The sequence below is a fragment of the Pyxicephalus adspersus genome, chromosome 11 (genome assembly GCF_032062135.1).
Source record: "Pyxicephalus adspersus chromosome 11, UCB_Pads_2.0, whole genome shotgun sequence".
Classification (NCBI taxonomy): domain Eukaryota; kingdom Metazoa; phylum Chordata; class Amphibia; order Anura; family Pyxicephalidae; genus Pyxicephalus; species Pyxicephalus adspersus.
The window spans coordinates 29,148,361-29,166,660 of record NC_092868.1 but is presented as its reverse complement, the minus strand read 5'-3'; the positions used below and the strand labels follow the sequence as shown (position 1 = coordinate 29,166,660).

General features: G+C 38.3%; 1 protein-coding gene across 1 annotated transcript; it reads left to right on the top strand.

The window, feature by feature from the left end:
- Window positions 1–1,091: 1,091 nt before the first annotated feature.
- ATG12 (autophagy related 12) lies at window positions 1,092–8,829 on the top strand. Its single transcript, XM_072425998.1, has 4 exons — window positions 1,092–1,253; window positions 2,889–3,025; window positions 6,502–6,564; window positions 7,096–8,829. The coding sequence occupies exons 1-4, from the start codon at window positions 1,124–1,126 to the stop codon at window positions 7,153–7,155; spliced, it is 390 nt and encodes a 129-aa protein (XP_072282099.1). The 5' UTR covers window positions 1,092–1,123; the 3' UTR covers window positions 7,156–8,829.
- The last annotated feature ends 9,471 nt before the right edge of the window (window positions 8,830–18,300 follow it).

The window sequence follows — 18,300 nt, the reverse complement described above, 5'->3', positions numbered from 1 at the left end:
TCTTTTTAGGCAGTTACAGCAACAGTTTGTTTTTCTCTTTGAAGTGATGTCTATACTCTATAAGTAAGAGGTGGCTGTTGTTAGTACCCCAACAGTTAAAATGGAATTGTTAGAAAAAATTAGTTTTTGTCCCAAGCTGTTGTGTAATTCTCCTTTGTCCCCGAGTGGAGAAAGCTCCAGGTGCCGCCATCTTTATCAGTCATTATTCTTCTTCTTCAGAAGGGGAGGGGCTTCCAATTTTTTTCAAGAAAAACTTATTTAGAGAAAAAAAAGGATAATTTTTACTTTTTTAAAGTTTTTTTTACATTTTTTTACCCTTTTATATAAAATAAAGATGTTGGTGATAGGTCCGCATTATTAGTGGGGTTGTGTGCACCTGGTGACTGAACTGGGGAGGCTAAAAAGATCTATATTATCTAACACATGACCCAGCCAGCTGTTGAATAAAAAGTTGATTTGAGATTTGGGCGTAAAGGGAACATTTAACCTAAAAGAAGCAAGGAACAGCTCATGGTCTCTCTTATTCTGTTTGTACCTAGTGCCCCACTGTATGTGTAATATAACCCATTGGTCAGGACTTTACTTCTTCTTTATGGGTTACCCACACTGACACATTACCCTCAAAACCCCTCCAACTAAACGCTCCCATAAAAATATAATCTACCTAACCTCTACTATTACTAACCTAAATCTGCAATCACGTGACATTTTATTCCTACACCCTCCTAGGATTATGGGGCAAAAGGGGCACAGAGCATTGCATGGAATGTCGGACGGCCTGCAAAATTTTGTAACTTTTATTATTCCAGGGTTTTGTGTTTATTTACACTTTTATTGTTATTTTCTTTAACACACAATTGTAATATTTTATTATTATATTATTATTATTTATAATAATAATAATATTATTCATTATTAATATTTATATTGGTAAAGGTGAACAGAAACCACACAAACATGTATTGCAATTATTAAAATAAAATGATGACTACCCCAGCACACCGACAGTAGCGCCCTCTACAGGTCTGTTCATATCCTGAGAGCCGAGATGTCACGCCAGCACGCCGTCACTTCCGCCAATACTTCCGTGTTGTTCACGGAGCTTCTGTGGCCCGGTTGCAAGATGGAGGAAGGCGAAGGAGAGCAGCAAGGATTGTCTCCGAAGGATGGGAATGACACACCGACTGAGCCCGCACCCGGTCCTGCTGTGTCCCCGGCCTCGGAGGAGCCCGCGGGAGAGACAAAACGGAAAAGTAATGTATTTGTTGTTCCGGCTGTGCTGTACGGTGCTTGTAATAGGAGGGCACTTCCGCCCCATTAGTAGTACTGTCAGGTGTATGAAGCAGTCATGGCCGGCTGAGTGGGGTCAGGGATACCAAGCAGTGTAAGATGAGGGTATAGACTGAGGTCTGTGTACACAAGTCCATATACATCTGGGGCTGTCCCTGGAAATCAGGGCCCTGGTATTCCTCATCTTATTAATGTACAGCGCTGCGTAATATGTTGGCGCTATATAAATCCTGTTTAATAAAAATATTATGTATATTCCAAAACAGCAAGGTGAAGGAGTGCCAACACCCAGATGGGTATAACCTACCGCCAACACTCACTGCTGTCATGGCAAAACCTTGGTTGTTTCTGGACCTATAGTTGTTTTTGTAATCATTAAAGAGGAAGTAAACCCAAAAAAGCACACCTTCAATTCCCCAGAGCAGTCGATCTGGCGGGAGGTTTTTTCCATCGGGTCCTGCGTTGCCCCAGTATCTGTCCTTGGGCCGGTGCTCCAGATGCCGCCATCTTCTTCTCTAATCTTCCTGGTTCCTATTCCTATGTCACTCTTTGCTCCTCCAATGACCTACTACTGACTTCCTCGCTCATAAGCTCATCACACACACGGCTCCCAGACTTTTTTAGAGCTGCCCTGACTCTCTGGAATGGTCTTCCTAGTCCTATTCAGCTTGCTCCTCATTTAAAAGAGCATCCAAAACCCATCTTTTCAAACTTGCCCACCCGTCTTCTTCTGTCCTTTGAAACCGTCACTCCTTCCCACCACTACATATTTCCCATCCTATTGTGTTTTACTTCCCTCACCTCCTAGTTGTAAGCTTTTCGGAGCAGGGTCTTCAGCTCCTCCTGTGTCACTGTCAATATTCATCTGTCATTTTCAACCCCCATTTATTGTAAAGGGGTGTGTAATATGTTGGTGCTATATAAGTCCTGTTTATTAATAATAATAATAATAATAAAAAAGGTACAAATAGTTATGAGGTTGACCACAGAGCACAGTCATCCTCCTTCTTTATAGAATGGTAGGTAACCTTTACCCTACCTAGATCCCAAGTACCAGGTGTGGTTTCTACCAGCTGACCACACATTACGATTGAATTATTTTTTTAGATTTGTTAGCCCTTTCTTTGCAATTTTCATTCATAAAATAATCAAACAAAATCAGAGCTGTGTATGTAATGCAATATTTGTGGACATGGTGGCTGAGTGGTTAAGTGGTAGTGATTTTAGATCAGCCTTTCTCAAACTTTTTAACAATGGCGTACCCTTGAAATAACTTTCACGTCTTTAGGGAATCCCTTTCATAGTCATTAAATCCACATCTCGCCAAATATTAATGTAGTGATCATAGAGAAGAATGCCTCTTATATTACTGGTGAGTGGAATGTAAGAATGTCACTGTTACAGATAGCTGAAAAAATAATTGTCGCTTTAACTGACCAGAGGACACAAATCTCTCAAAGATCCCCCAACAACCTCTGGTTGAGAAACACTGATTGTGAGCTCCTCAGGGACTGATAATAGGATATGTGCTCTGCGATATATTGGTTCTATAGTTATAGAAAGAGACAAAGCTTAAATGTGTAATTTCTGTTTTCTAGTTGATGTTCTACTCAAGGCGGTTGGGGACACACCAATCATGAAAAATAAAAAGTGGACTATTGAGAAAACTCGCACTGTGCAAGGTCTAATGGACTTCATCAAAAAATACCTCAAGCTGGACACTTCAGAGCAGCTGGTAGGTTGTCTGTTTGCTTTTAATGACTGCATAATAATTTCATTAACCACTGACACAGAATTAGTATAAAATTTACTGAAGGTAAACTCTGGGTAGATTTGAGTACGACCATTATGGTGGGGCTGCTGGTACAATGCAAGAACTATATACTCGTTTTTGTGTAGCTTCCCAGTACTTTTCCTTACCTTATCCAATATTCCAGTGGTGTGCTTTTCCTTGAGGATCCAGGTGGTTGGGGGACCCTTTTATTGCAGGACGTCTGGTCCTGCATTCCATGTGATGACATCAGAGAGCTGCCACTGGCCGGGAAATCACATGAAGAAAACAACGCTAAAGTGTGTGGAGCCTCATTTTCAGGGTAGTTTTGTTATATGCTTGAAGTTCCCCTTTATTTATTTGCTACTTTTGAAATATATTTAATATCCTAAAATATAAATATTAACATTAAGGACTTTTAACATTCTTACATGGGCAGCATGATGGCTCAGAGGTTAGAACTCCGGCCTTTGCAGTGCTAGGTCCCAGGTTCGAATCTCAGGTAGGACACTATCTGCATGACATTTGCAGGTTCTTCCCATGTTTATGTTGGTATCCCCCGGGTACTTTGGTTTCCTTCCACATTCCAAAAACATGTAGTTAAGTTAATTGGCTTCCCCCCCAAAATTGAACGTAGAATTTCTCTTCATAGGATATGTCCATTTAACAAATTGCTTTGAGTAGGTGGGAAGGTGTAATAAGACTTAAATTATGCAGGTGGAGGGAGGCAGTGAGGTTAATGGTACCTGCAGAGGTCAGACAGTAAAAAAGTAATTTCTCCATATGTTGATTGGTGGTGGGGGGAGGAGGAAGCATCATCTTTTAATAGGTTGACACAAAGCAGCCAACAAAAGGTTGTTGGCTCTGATCCTTGTATACTTCTGTAATCTTCAACTTTTGATCAAGGTGTTACTCACATTTCTCCACCTACCTAACTTCACATGGCCTTTTCTGGTCCTAAAGGTCCTACTTTTACGACCCCGTTAAAAGGTGCTTTTTATGAAATCACATAATGTGGCTTTCCTTATTACCGTTACAACCGCTTGATCACGGCATGTTGCTGAAGTCAGTGGCTTTGTCCTGTCTTTTTCTTATTCTTCCCAGGGACAGAGTGGTCTTACTACCTCATTCTTTCTCATTTTATTCCCTTCATCCTATACGAATGTCTTTCCTTCTCAGGATATTTTGCAGGCATCCAGGATTTACCTGTCTGTCACAGCTTCACCCCTCTGCTTGTTTAAGTTCTGCTTTTCAGATTCCAGAAATCTGTTGTGCCTCATGCCCACCCTCCCCATGAATGCCGGCAAGAATAATGGATTTAACCACTTTTTTTCTCCTTTAATTTATTGGGAGAACACAGGCACCTCCTGTTGTTTTTGTGTGTTTTTCTGCCTGTAACAATTGTTCTTTCTGGAGGTTATCATTTTTTTTTTTTTTGCAGATTAGATATTAATCTCTTTTAGATATGTTTGCTCCACGGTCATTTCTTGTGTATACTACGTATTGATTTTTCTCAGTACCATGCAATTTGTATTGGATCAAAAAGATTATTTGTTGTTTCAGCTGTAATATTTAATCAAACATGTTTGCCTACCCAGAGCTGATGAGGCTGACTTACTAAAGAAGATGAGTCTTAAATTAGCAAATGTAAGGTTGTTTAGTCATTTCAAAAGCAAAATTCTGTTCACTTTCAATACCCACTCAGCAGCAAATAAATAGAAATTTGCTCATCATAAATTTGGATCATTGAAATATTTAATTTTTAAGATTGTCAATTTGTTTAGAATATCTGCCACAATGTTAGATATTATTTCAGTACTTTCCTATTCTAACCATGCATAATACTGTGTGTCAGCTGATGTGGTGGTAAGATCTGTAATAAATTCTTCCTTTTATAACATTCATATTGACTTTTTCTGTTCTAAAGAAATATCCACAACAATTGATTTCCAAGGTTGGAGGGGTGAGGGGTACAAATTAAAGAGGAAAAATTCTGCTGAGAGGTAATGGCCATAATATGGTTAGCAGTCAAACTCAGTTTTCATAAAGCAGAAGCCTATCTATGATGTTACTGGACACAGGGACCTGAAGCAGAGTGTAAACATGGGATGAATATCTATAAGCCATCTTACCTTGTCACAGCAGGCGTTTTCTCATGCCGGTTCTGCTTCATTAGACAACTGGCCGTCTGGAACTTGTGCTCAAGGCTTCTGTTGTAGATCAAGCACTCTTCCCTATTTTCTAGGCAGTCCGGGATGTGCAGTAATATGCCTATTTTTTTTTTTGAATGATGAGCAATGGCAGTTCTGAAAGGTCTTGTATAATGACCACAGAGTACTGTCCATAATCTTCGTATGAGTAACATGATGACAGATTACCAATATGTCACCATAGAAGAAAGTTCTGCAAACTGGAACTTTCTCATTATTGAAATCCTCAGTTTGACTATTCTGAAAACACAGTTGTTTCAGATATGAACACATAATTATTTTACATAGATGTGTGATGTACATCAGCATTATTCTGGTTTCTAAATGTTAGATGAGTTTGTTCAGTGATCATGGCCTATGAATATTTCTTCGTGGACTTATATGTGAAATCTATTTTTATTTCTTAGCCATGCAAATATGTGTGTTGTATATTATCTTACTTTTGTGCTTTTGTATGTATTTGTGCTTTAGAATTGTTAAAGGTTTCGAAACATAGTTAAAAATAAGATGTAAAATATTCATTGCAAATATGTCCTAGAATCAGGAATTCTGTAATGGTTTTCTTTAGTAAGTTTTTAAGTTTGTAGTTTTTAAATTGATGTGTTTTTATCATTGTGTACAATTTTTGCTTTATAATCAATCAATTTTACAGTGATTATTTTCCAGTACAATAATCAATGTAAATTTACAATAAAACCAGCATGCATGGGAAAGTCTTTCTATTAAGGAAAGGGTGGGTGTTTTTTTTCTATTTAATATTTTATTAAACTTTGTTTGCCCTTTTTTATGTAGACATATGGGGTATATTCGACCTGATACGTCCTCTAATGCCACTAATATCCAATTGGGGCAGATTAGTGTCTAAGAGTTTTTGATCTGCTTGTGCACTTTTATGTTGTTTCATGAACATTTGGTTGGGAATTCCCACATGGACCTGCCATGTAAAAATGCCTTTTGCCAAAGGCATTTTTACCTTGGTAGAGGGTTATTTGCATTCATTTCTCAAGGAGAATTGCGTGAACTATCCCTTTAAGTACTCTGGTGATGTTCTTTACATTTTATAACCTTTACAGCAGCAAAGAAATATGAAAAGTGAATTGTTATAGTTATGGGCAGCAAAAGGTATTTTTTTTTCCTCTAAGTTTTAGTAGCACTTGTCATTTGTGTTTAATACCTTTTGGTTATATAGATGCATTATAAATGTATTTATTTATTTTTTTATATTTACAGTTCATCTATGTAAATCAGTCATTTGCTCCATCACCTGACCATGAAGTTGGCGCTTTGTATGAGGTAAGATTATTTATATACCACTAAATTGCATTCTGCCACCCAGGGTAAAGATAACAGTTAACACTGTTGGTCCAGGGAACATCAGATTACCTCCTAGAATCAGTAAGAAATATTTTTCCCCTGTTGGAGCAAATTGTACCAGGGTTTTTTTTTCCTTCCTCTGGATCAGCTATGTCTTATAGGGTTTTATATCTGGGATGTGTTTATTTCTCCAGGGGTTGAACTTGATGGAAGTATGTCTTTTTTTTTTTTTTTTTTTTTGTAATACGGTATATAAAATCCTTAGTTGACTGTCACTAATGGCACTAATGTCCCCTGGTGTGTAATGAACCTCATTATTATTGTCTAGAAGAACAGAATAAAATGTAATCCTTAAATGAACAGGGAACTGAAACATATTTTTCCCTTTATTCCTATTGTATATTATTTATAATATAAGCTGAAAGTCTTTCTTTAGTTTACCCTGAGTGTCAGTAGATTTGTTTTAGCATTTTCTGGCTTGTAGAAACTAATGTGATTTTTCTTTCCTAGTGTTTTGGAAGTGATGGAAAACTAGTTTTACATTACTGTAAATCTCAAGCCTGGGGATGAAAGTCCAGTGGTTGCTTCTCCTAGCACTGTTGCCTTTTTGGTCACAATGGTTTCTTCCACCTTTCTTCATCGGATTTCTTGCTCGAAGAGATGAGACTCCATTGAAGACACTTCAGTTATTTGCTGTTTTTAGTTTGTGACCACAATCTGTTCAGCACTGCATGTTGGTAGAGGAACCTGTTCTACAAAGACTGGAGATTTACCTGGTCCAGCAAGACAGACTTTATCTGTCAACTTGAAGTTATATTAACACTTGACACTTTTTAAAGACTTTTTATACAGCTTTTTTTCTATGTTGCTGTTTTTGCAAGTTTCTTCCACCATATCAACATATTTTCATTACTTACCTTTGTCCAAAGAATAGTCATACAGGTGAAAAGATGGTTGGATACCACAGGAGGAGTTCCTCAGAGGCATCTTAGAATGGAGGCACAATAGTTCGCACAAAAGGGAGCTGGAGTGTAAATAAGAATGTCTAAGAATTTAATTTAGTAGCTTAAAACAGCTAATTGCTTGAAGATTTCAGTCGTTTTAGGCTGAGGATAGGTATTTTGGTTGTATCCTTTAGCGGGATTAAAGGGTAGGAACTCAGTTAAATGTGTCAAAATAACCCTACTTTGTTTTTCTGAAATCCTGTGGTTTGTGAGTTTATTCAAATATATTTGTAATCATTACATATTATTGCTGTTGTAGGCAAGTTTTTTCTTTTAATTTTGGACTCTTGTTTCCTAAGCAAGGGTAACAGTGGCCACATCTGCCCGTATTCCAGAGAAGCAGAGGGGACTAGGTTGATTCAATCTTTTTTCACTGTTCAGGAAAAAAAACACTTATGAAGCTAGTAGGGATAAAAAAAATGTCCTCTAAAGAGGATCTTGTGCAGTTAAGGTAACCTGTTGGCATAGCACTAGGACATATTCCCTTGCACTTGATCATGAGAACTGATGTTAGCTATAGGAGAAATATGGATTTTGAATCCCAACACTGTGTATCTGCTGTTCGTAGTTGCTGCTCCGTGTTGGATTCTAAGAAGCATAACTCCCATTTTGTTGATGATCTGTTCATGTATGTAATTAAATGCAAATATACCTTATATTCCTGGGCAATAAAATAGGTCCAAACTTTAGATTGGCCCCCCTAGACATGTAGTGAGGCTCCCTTACACCCAGAGCCTCATCTCTTGCATCCTCCACCCTAAGGCTGATCACACCTATGAGTTGTGGTAATAAGCAGTGTCTCATCCTCTAGGCATTATTGCTTTGCAGTGACAGTAATTTTAATAGCACCACAAAGCACTAAAACAATACCTGGTCACACATCACTGTTTTCCTGTTTTTTTCAGCCCACTAAAATGGCTTCATATTTTGCAATGCACAGGTATGAACCAGACCTAAAAAGTGATAAGTGTGATTGCGGCTGTAAAAATCTATAGCATTGTTTTTATTTTGTGGACTTTATTGTAATAATTTGATTTTATGTACAGAAAGGGAGCATGTAATTTAGCATAAGTTACCACACTGTAAAATGCACATAGTTATGGAAAACACACAATAAATCATCGGTAAGAAATAACATAAACAACTATTGATTGAAATGCATGTGCCTACAAACTAAAAACGTGTCAAATGCAAACAGAAATTGTACCGCATATCAATAAAAAATACTCTTGCCTCCTTGGCTTGTGTACCTGTGATGCCTGCTCCTACCATAACAGTCGTACTCTCCGATTTTTAGTACTTTTACTTTGCAACATTTGACACCAGCTCGGTCTTCAAAAATCAAATTCACACAGGAAATATGTAATGGCAACAACACAGCTAATCACATAAAAGGAATATTGGTACCTGTCATTGCCCTATACCTGGGTATGTCATTCAGAAAGCTGTATGGTAAAATGTCCTTTGAAGAAGGTAATAGAAGATGAATACGTAATAGCAGTTAGAAGGGCATTGTGTCTGTACAACCATAAGTCATACTAATTGAAAAATAGATGCCTGCCAAAGTCACGGTGCCAAGGAGTGTCTGGTTACTATAGTAACCTGCCCTGTGCAGAGCTTCAGCCTCCATAAGCTGGCACACCTGGGCATAACATCATCTGCCTACTGCATGGTAATGACACCCAGTTTCCATGTCATTGATTTTGGCCATGGCTTCTTGTTGCTAAGCGACCCTAACAATGGCTCGGAAAGCTGGATCTGATTTGCGTTAAAAAGAATGTGTGTCTCAGCAGTTTTGGAACTGCTGCTTTATGTTCTTTTGTTACTTGCTATTCAGCTGGCGCATCTGATTATCATGAATAGAACCTTTTTGATTATAAGCAGGTTGGCAGATCCTCATCATATTACGCCCAATGCATATGTAAGTTATTAATTAAATGGGACTGTTGTGTGAGGTTGCTAGCCAATAATATGTCAGTTTGTTACCTGCTCCAAAATCCATATATTTACTACTGTTCTAAAGCATTGAGCATGTAATTGGTCGTGTACATGATTTGACCTTTTGCAGATTGACACAGGAAGGTGATAAAAACTTGTCAGCCATAACTATGATAAACAGATGAAGTAAATAACATTGATTATGTCATTACAATGGGACTAGTAAAGCAGTGGGCTGTGTTCAACAGCAAGTGAACAGTCAGTTTTGGAGGGTATGTGCTGGAGGCATGAAATATGGGCAAGGCTAAGGATCTAAGCCACTTTGACCGAAGAACAATCGGTGAACCTGCAAATATTGATGATGTGTGCCCAAGACTGCAGGTTGGCGCAGAAGATAGGTTACACTGTCTGGTTCCACAAAAAAAACTATGGTAGCACTAACTGAAGAAACACAGAATGCTTTCCATGTGAGAAAGAAGTCAGAAAACAATACATCACAGCTTGCTATTTGAATGGGTTTCATCTCTCTGGCCAGTGTTGCTGTCTGACATTGGATTTATGTGCTTGAAATACATTTCATGATTTTTAATTATGTACATTTTTTCCTTTTATTGGATTAGAGTTTAGTGTTCTCTGGCACTCTCCCTGCCCTCCCCGCCCTACCCGACAGTGTGCTCAGGACCTAAGGAGCCAATCCTGCAGCATGTAAGATTCAACCCTTATAAAAAAAAAAAAAGCAGTGTCACTAATACCGTATTTTTTGCCGTATAAGACGCACTTTTTCTTCCCCAAAACCGGGGGGGGGGGGAAGTTGGTGCGTCTTATACGACAAATACCGTGTTGCCCCCATTTTTGATAAAATAATTAAAATAAGACACTCACCCGTGAATAAGACATCCCCCGATAGCTGATCCTGTGTGTGTCTCCTCCTGGCTGCAGTGCAGAGCCAAACTGAGACTAAGAAGCCGGCACACGCGCCCCCGCGATTCTGAACCAGGAAGCACGCTGCTGATCCCTGCCCTAACGGAGTTACCCGGCCATACAGTGGAAAAAAAGGTAAGAGAACAAAAAGGGAATATGAACAGCACAGAGTGATCAGAAGGGGAATTTGAATAGCACAGAGTGATCAGAAGGGGCATTTGAATGGCACATGAGTAATCAGAAGGGGAATTTGAATGGCACAGAGTGATCAGAAGGGGAATTCGAATGGCACATGAGTGATCAGAAGGGGAATACGGTATGAATGGCACATGAGTGATCAGAAGGGGAATAATCTTTCAGAATCTTTTTTTTCTAGATTTTCCTCCTTTAAAATTGGGTGCGTCTTATATTCCGGAGCGTCTTATACGGCAAAAAATACGGTAGTTAAGCACTTAATGGTCCTAAAAAAAATTCTTGACATATATTATTAAAAAAAGTAGGAAAATGATAAAATTACCTAGGGCTTGTATGATACCCAAGGAACCCATCCTTGGGCAATGGTCCCCATGTTCTTCAGAACCTGCAGTTTCTATTACCTGTAGAAGAAGCCTCTCCTCTGCATAGAATGCCAGCTACAGTAATCTTACAGCTAAGACTGGATCCATTGTAGGATTCCTTATGGCTTTGACTTCTTGCTGCAAATGAGAGGCTGTTTATTCATTTCATTAGTTGTTTCCAGCTGCCAAAAGCTAAAGACAGGACTAGAAATATCCTAGAAATACCACTGTATCTGTTGTGTGTAACAAAAGAGTAAGGGAAGAAACTTCAGCTTGCCATGGGCAGCATCCATAAAGTTTATGGGCAGAGCCATAGGGCACCAGCTGAGCTCTAGGCTCTCACCTGGTGGTCAGCTTTTAGATGATTGAGACCTGGTAAAAACAAGCACGGGAGAACATGCAAATTTTATGCAGATGGTGTCCTGGCAAGAATTCAGACCTGAAACCCCCCAATATTACAAGATCAAGGTAATAGCCACCTATCCACCATGTAAGTAGTATTTTTATCCACCAGAAGCATATTTATACTGCTCTTCTACTAAATAGTCCAGTTGGCCTGGTAAATCTGCTAAAGAATAAACTTGACTGAGGTTGTTGTTTCTACTGGATTGCATTATCTTTGATTGCTTTGAATTTTTGCCTTTCTAAAAGGGAATTCATTGTGTGAATAGTTTATATATATATATATATATATATATATGAATTTGAGATAATGAAAGTACTAAAATGTAAAGCTTCAGCCCTTTCTGCATTTTTTTTTCCACATGTCACCTTAAAGCCAGACAACTTGTAGTTTCTCCATTTGTTAGTCTTTAAAGCCAAACTCAATTTTTAGTTGAAATCAGCAAAAAACATCCGATCCCTAGGCTGTGCTCTTCCAGTATGGTGCAGAGAAAGACCCTGGCTCTCTGTGTGGAAGCAGTGATCTCTCCACATTCTAGCTCAGGACATGCTGGTTCTCTGTAGAGAAATCACTGCTTCCACACACAGTGAGGGTTTTTCTCTGCAGCTTGTTGGCCACAAACATATTTCTGCTCTCAGGCTCTTGTTGTCTTTAAACATGAACTGTAAAACTTTAAATGCATAAAGAATATTTTAGATTTAAGCAAAAAATTTGGTTGGACTATGGTTTACTATAGCTGCTTATAAAAAGGATAACTGTATATATTCTGGAAAATGAATAAAAATAATGGACACTTCCAGGTAATGCTAGAGTATGTGACTTGCTCTCCAGGAATTGTGCTGGCCTTTAATGATTAGTGGGATATGAAGACATAGCCCTTCTGTAGTCTGAGTTTACACCTTGCAGAGAGCTGCAAGAGACTGAAGAACAGGTAGGGCCTCATTCACATACATTTGATAGAAGACATCTGTATTCCTTTGTGCTAGGGATTGTGTGGCACTGTGCAGCCATTTCATTTGAATGTCCTATCTAGATCAGCCCAGCTGTCCAAAAATCGGACCTGTGCTATTTTCTCAAGCACACCACAATTCATTATAGTAATCTGCTCTTTTTTGGGATGTCATTTAGAATTAATGTCACAGTGTTGCACACAATCAGTGTTATATATGCTACTTTGCAACTGTGGGATTGCACACATTATTGCACATGTTCTTACAGCCTATAGGTGTGAATGGGCCCAAATCATAAGCAGCTGCACAGGCTGGTCCTGAAGCAAACTTTACCCTCCCTTTGAATTATGTAGGTGAATGTGAAAATTATCCTTTCTCTACATTAATAAAGGAATACACATCCGAGGCCCAGAATGAACACGTGACCTCTGATGGAAGCAATTCTCATCTACAGATTGAGATTTTGGTATAATTTATTCGATTCATTAAGCGTGCATTGGTAATCTCCTTGGGATAAGTAATTAAAACAAGATGTTAAAGGAACTTGTAATGAGGAATTAGAACTTGTGAGAGGAAATCCTTTCCCAACATATGTTACGCGGGGAAATCTAATGACTGCATTGAGTTTTTCTGATTAAAATAAGTAATCCCTAGAGTGTTAATGTAAAACATTTGCAGTCACTAGGAAATATTTACTGGGATATCAACAGGTACATCACGTTAAATATTTAAGTAAAATCCTAAAATGCTATTAAAGCAGTAATGAAGTAATGGTGTTCTGGTGATATACAATACAAACATGCAGCATAATATAGGACAAGGGGATCGGGGCATATATTAGGATCTCTAGTTTTATTGTGCCAGGAGCAGGGGAGGTTATAAAGGTTCTTCAGCCTTGGATTTATAAATAAAATGATTCATTCCATTCCCCTTCTGATACCCCATCTAAGAATTTATTCACACAAGTCTAGTCATTTGAGGTATGTAAGGCAAACAAATAAGTACTTGTTACTTAACATGTAATGTGTTAGGTCAGCTCTTTCAATTCACTACATTATGTACTACAATGAAGCTAAAATAGTGCAGTCTGAATTCTTGGCATTGCAGGACACAGGAGCATGCAGTCATGCATTTTGAAGCAATGTTGGGGTGCCATTCTTAACACCCAGGAGTGAATGGCCTTTACTAGTACCTGTGCTTTTAGGCTGCTATAATCTCTTTGTGTAAACATCAAATGTGTGGGGCCTGTGCACAGTAGGGACTTGTGTTAACATCAGGACTTGTGTTTTGTTTACATCAGAACAGCTTCTTTATCAATATAAGAAAATGATAAGGTGATAAGGCTTGTATCAATTGAATTTGGGTTTGTGTCCATTACATCCGTTTGAAATACTTCACTGAGTTCTTTACAAATGTATTAACTGGTGCATCTTTCCTGCAGATGATGTCCTTATCACCTGCATTTGGTCTGGTTTTGTATAGACAATGACACAAACAAAACCACTGAAATGCAGGCTGCTTTTCCAGAGCTTACAGTATGGTCAGTGAGTGTTGTCATCCTAGGACAGAAAGTGAGGATCACAAGGTGAAAATATAAGAAAAATCATCAGCCACAATATCTAAGGACCTAAACCATGCAAATTTATTACATTTCTGTTTTAAGGTTTAGGTATTCTTTAAGGGATTGTGATTGCTGCATGTATGAAAGTCAGCCTACAAATACTTGCATAGTGGTGCCAATTATAGTCATAGCAATTCCTCCCCGCTGTAAAACTAAAAGTTCTGGGTGCACAGGGCAAAAGGAACCTGCATGGATCTTCCCACTATTCTATGAAGAATGAAGAATAAACCCCTTCACAAGAGAAACATGTAGATGCTTTCCAATATAGGAAGGCTCAACTATGCTTTACACGTATCCATATGAAATCCATTGGAATATTGAACAAATTCAATCATGTTTTACTTTAAAAGTAAATTATAACGGGTGGTCATTGATATGAGTTTGATGGACTATATGGTATAGAAACCAACCTATTTTCTGCATCGAATGCACAATTTATTTTTCATCTTGTGCCCACATACTAAAATGCACTTCAGGCAATAAAGAATGTATCTTATAAAAGCATAGAAATGGTGGTAGTTGCAATAAAGGAGCTGGCACAATAATCACCTGATGAGGAACCAACCTTACTGGCTCCCAGTTGTCAGTGGAAATTAAAGCTATCAATGATAACTGGTATTGAGAGCCACCACCATGCAAAAAAACACTGGTTAACGGTTCCCAAAGGGAGGCCTTGTAATAGGCTGTCCCCAGCCCAGGGCATCGCACTGGTAAATTATGGTATACGGGTTGCAGGTGGGAATGGGTCAACTGCAATTTCTGCACAAAGGTCTTGGATTAATTTTCAGATATGCTAGTCTATTTTAGCAAATGACAAATAGATGTAAGAGTATATCTGATGGTATTGATCTGTTTGTGAAATGATTTAGTGAGAATCTTTTGATGCTTCAAAAAATTGAAGAAATTTTCATCTGACTTGCTGCCAGTAGACCATAAATTAAACTCATTAGTATTTATCCTCTGAATTACATTCTCTAATGATAACTCATCTCACTCACAATGAATATAATGTCACCTATAAATCATTTCCATGGAGTGAAGAACTTCACACTCGGCTCACCTTCCTCCCACATGTGCCTCTTATTAGACCTTAAGACATCTGCATAGCTTGACGCAAATCACATTCCTGCTGTGATTCCCGTGTGCTAACGGTAGAAGTGTTCAAATATATTCTGTAAATATAATGCACAATATTATTTAGTCTTTCTTGTAGATAAATATTTAAATGTATTTTTTCATATGTAGCTACAGAAAATGCAGATATTCAGCTACTGTATAAAACAAGATGACATCTTCTGTACAAATAAATCAGATATTCTTTTTTCTGTTCATGTTTTAAAATGATTGAAAAATCTTGTCTTTCAAATAAACAGAACATTATATAATATTTTCTAGAGAAACTAATCCAGGTGATGTATACAGATATATTCTCCGATGTAGTGATTGCAGGTTTTTAGGTTATGATTGAAAATAGACAATGAAAGTACCTAATATGCAGGGATTATAAAGAAAATAAGAAGAAGAGAAATGTGGCTGCTGCCATTGCTCCCTTGTTTGAGAAGAATTTGAGCCCTGTTCATATAACCATAAACCACTTTATTCCATGGCAGTACATGGGGCTTAAGTTGTCATGTGCTGCAGACAGGCCTTGCTGTCTGTAGTGTCTCCACTTTCTATAATGGAGACTGGTCACTGCAGCCCACTCCCCATGAGCAAGGTGACCAGTCTCTACAACACCCTCTCTGCAGGTGCCATAATGTCAGTTCTGCCCGCAGTGAGACCAAAGCACGGTATAGACACTATCCCTATGCGGCACCATTGAATTCTGCACATTTATGCCACAGCTGCCACTCTGCCAAGTATCCCCTTGACCTCTCCTGCTACTCTGATAAATACAGGCTAGGCTACAAACAGGCAGCCCTGCTCACCCCTCAAGCCTGCCTGTGGTCACTTCTTTGGGCCCCCATGAGGACATCATAATGGCAAGGAGGAACTTACAAAATGTTGGGACAAGGTAAGTAAAGAAAAAAGCAGGCACAGGGATAAAGAGGTATGGGGTGTATTTCAGCTGGAGGTGAGCTTGACAATATATATTTAAACCCATACGTTTTTTTTATTTCGTTTTAGGGAATGGGAAAACCTCCTTTACTTCAGGGGGAGTTTTCCTTTTCTTGTCCTGTTTTCTATACAGAACAGAAAGTGAAAGTGAGAAAAATCCCCTCTTAGCAATTGTAACTGAAACAAGTGTTCTCATTAGAAGAGGTCCCCTCTCCTACAGTTCTGGTGGCATCTCAAATGTTTGGATTTCTCATAATTTTATTGGTGACAATGATTACCAGGATGTAAAAAGGTGAAGCACCCCAGTGCGGACACTGAAAAAACTGGTTAAGGGACGGGTAAAAGAAAAAAATGACCATGAACCTGACCGGGTTCTAACATATCCAAACCTTAAAAGAAAATTTCTTGGAAGTTCTACTTCAACTTTTAAGAAAAATAATATAAAATAATCCCACTACATTTATTGTAATCTCGTACACTTGTACATTATTTGTCATTTTTTTTACTGTTTCATGTATATGCACTTTATTCATGTATGGCTCCTTTCATAACATATTTATTTATTTTAATTTTATGTGACCTTTTTTATCATTGGTTCTTCTTCCTATCACTTCTAAGCTGTACACTGAAGAGTTCACACTCCAATTCTCCAAAAGAGATTACAGAGATCTACCCAGGGCCACATTGTATGTAATGTAGTAAAAAAGGACCACAGAATGTAACTTTTTTTGTGATATTTCTTTGGTTCCTGAATTTTATTAAAATAGAAGTCAAAGTCATTGGCTAGAGGGTTTCTGTCCTACACTGAGTATTTTCAGGTTCTGCTTCAAAGGTAAGCGTATTGGTAGAGTGCTATTTGTAACCTTTACTAATTTAATAAAACACACTGCTCATATTAGAACCTGTGGCTCCCATCCTTTTTCTGTATTCACCTTTTAGGTTCATCTGGAGGTAATGAAGGCCTTTATTTTCACAAGAGCTGTAGATGTGATCAGCAGCCAGATCACATCCATTCTCAAAGCAAGGACTCTGGAGAGTATGACAAGACCTGTAGTTTGATACAGTTCCAGTGCTGTTAATTTAACAAAGCTGGCATACAAGAAACAGAATGATTCCAATGTTAAATTTACCGTAGTGACGTACTGATTAGAGCTGCATATTGGTGATTTATGAATTACATTTCTTTGTTACATAATTATAATGAGCTGCCAGCAGCTGCTCACCTCCTGCAGTCCTCACCGCCTTGCCTGTCCATCCCCTCCTCCAGTCCTCCATTTTTAGGCATATCCTCGCTTTTTCTGTTATTCCGTTTAGATGGTGTGGTTTTCCCTATCTTACTACTATAGCCACAACTCAACCTAGTAACATTTACTGCCTACTATTGCTTATCACCTTCATGGGTCACCCTTTCCTCCCTCATTTAACAGTAGTAATGAAGTAATGATGCTAAATAATTTTTCAATGAGCAGGCTTGAAGCGGTGATGTGATGGAAGTTGTAAAGTTGAGCCAAAGAATAGGAGTGCCACCTCCATTCAATCAGAAGATGAGTGAATATAGTTACATACCCTCCGACTGGTTTAAACAGTTAATTTACTGTATTTCACTCATATTTGAAAGGTCTCCTATTTAGAGTGTAGTAATAGATTATGAGCAATAGATGTCACAGTTGCTCAAATAAAGCTAATATATATAAAATAAATGGTGTTCCAAAGCCAAGCACTAATCTAGGTAGTCCCCGTGTTACATACGAGATAGGGACTGTAGGTTTGTTCTTAAGTTGAATTTGTATGTAAGTCAGACCAGGTACATTATTTTAATAAATGCAATTAGGACTGATGTTTGTGTCAACATATTATTAGGCAGCATGATGTTAGTTACTGTATAAAATTCTCACTGTGAGCTAACCACAAACATAGCAAAAAAAAACTTTATGGAGCCTAGACATTCATTAACTTCTGGAGCAAGCTGTGCTTTGATATGGAAAAAGAAACAACTGCAAAGTTTGTCTTGGTCATTAAAGAGTTACAATAGCTTGCAGAACAGCTCAGTCCCAGCTGTGCAAAAGTATCTAGGAGTCGTTCGTATGTCGGATGTCTTTAACACAGGGACTACCTGTAAAGTCAATAAGGAAAAAAATTGATTTGTTCTGGTCTTTGATGAGTAAGTACGGCAGCCAAATTTACCAAAATGGCACAGCAGTGAGGAGGAGAACATCTTTCTCCAGCTCTGCTGGGGCCACTGGACCCCAGAGTGATGAAGGTG

Coding starts and splice junctions, on each gene's coding strand:
- ATG12 (XM_072425998.1), top strand. CDS start 1,124: ATGGAGGAAGGCGAAGGAGAGCAGCAAGGATTGTCTCCGAAGGATGGG. Junction 1,254..2,888: donor GGGAGAGACAAAACGGAAAA/GTAATGTATTTG, acceptor TCTGTTTTCTAG/TTGATGTTCTACTCAAGGCG. Junction 3,026..6,501: donor TGGACACTTCAGAGCAGCTG/GTAGGTTGTCTG, acceptor TTATATTTACAG/TTCATCTATGTAAATCAGTC.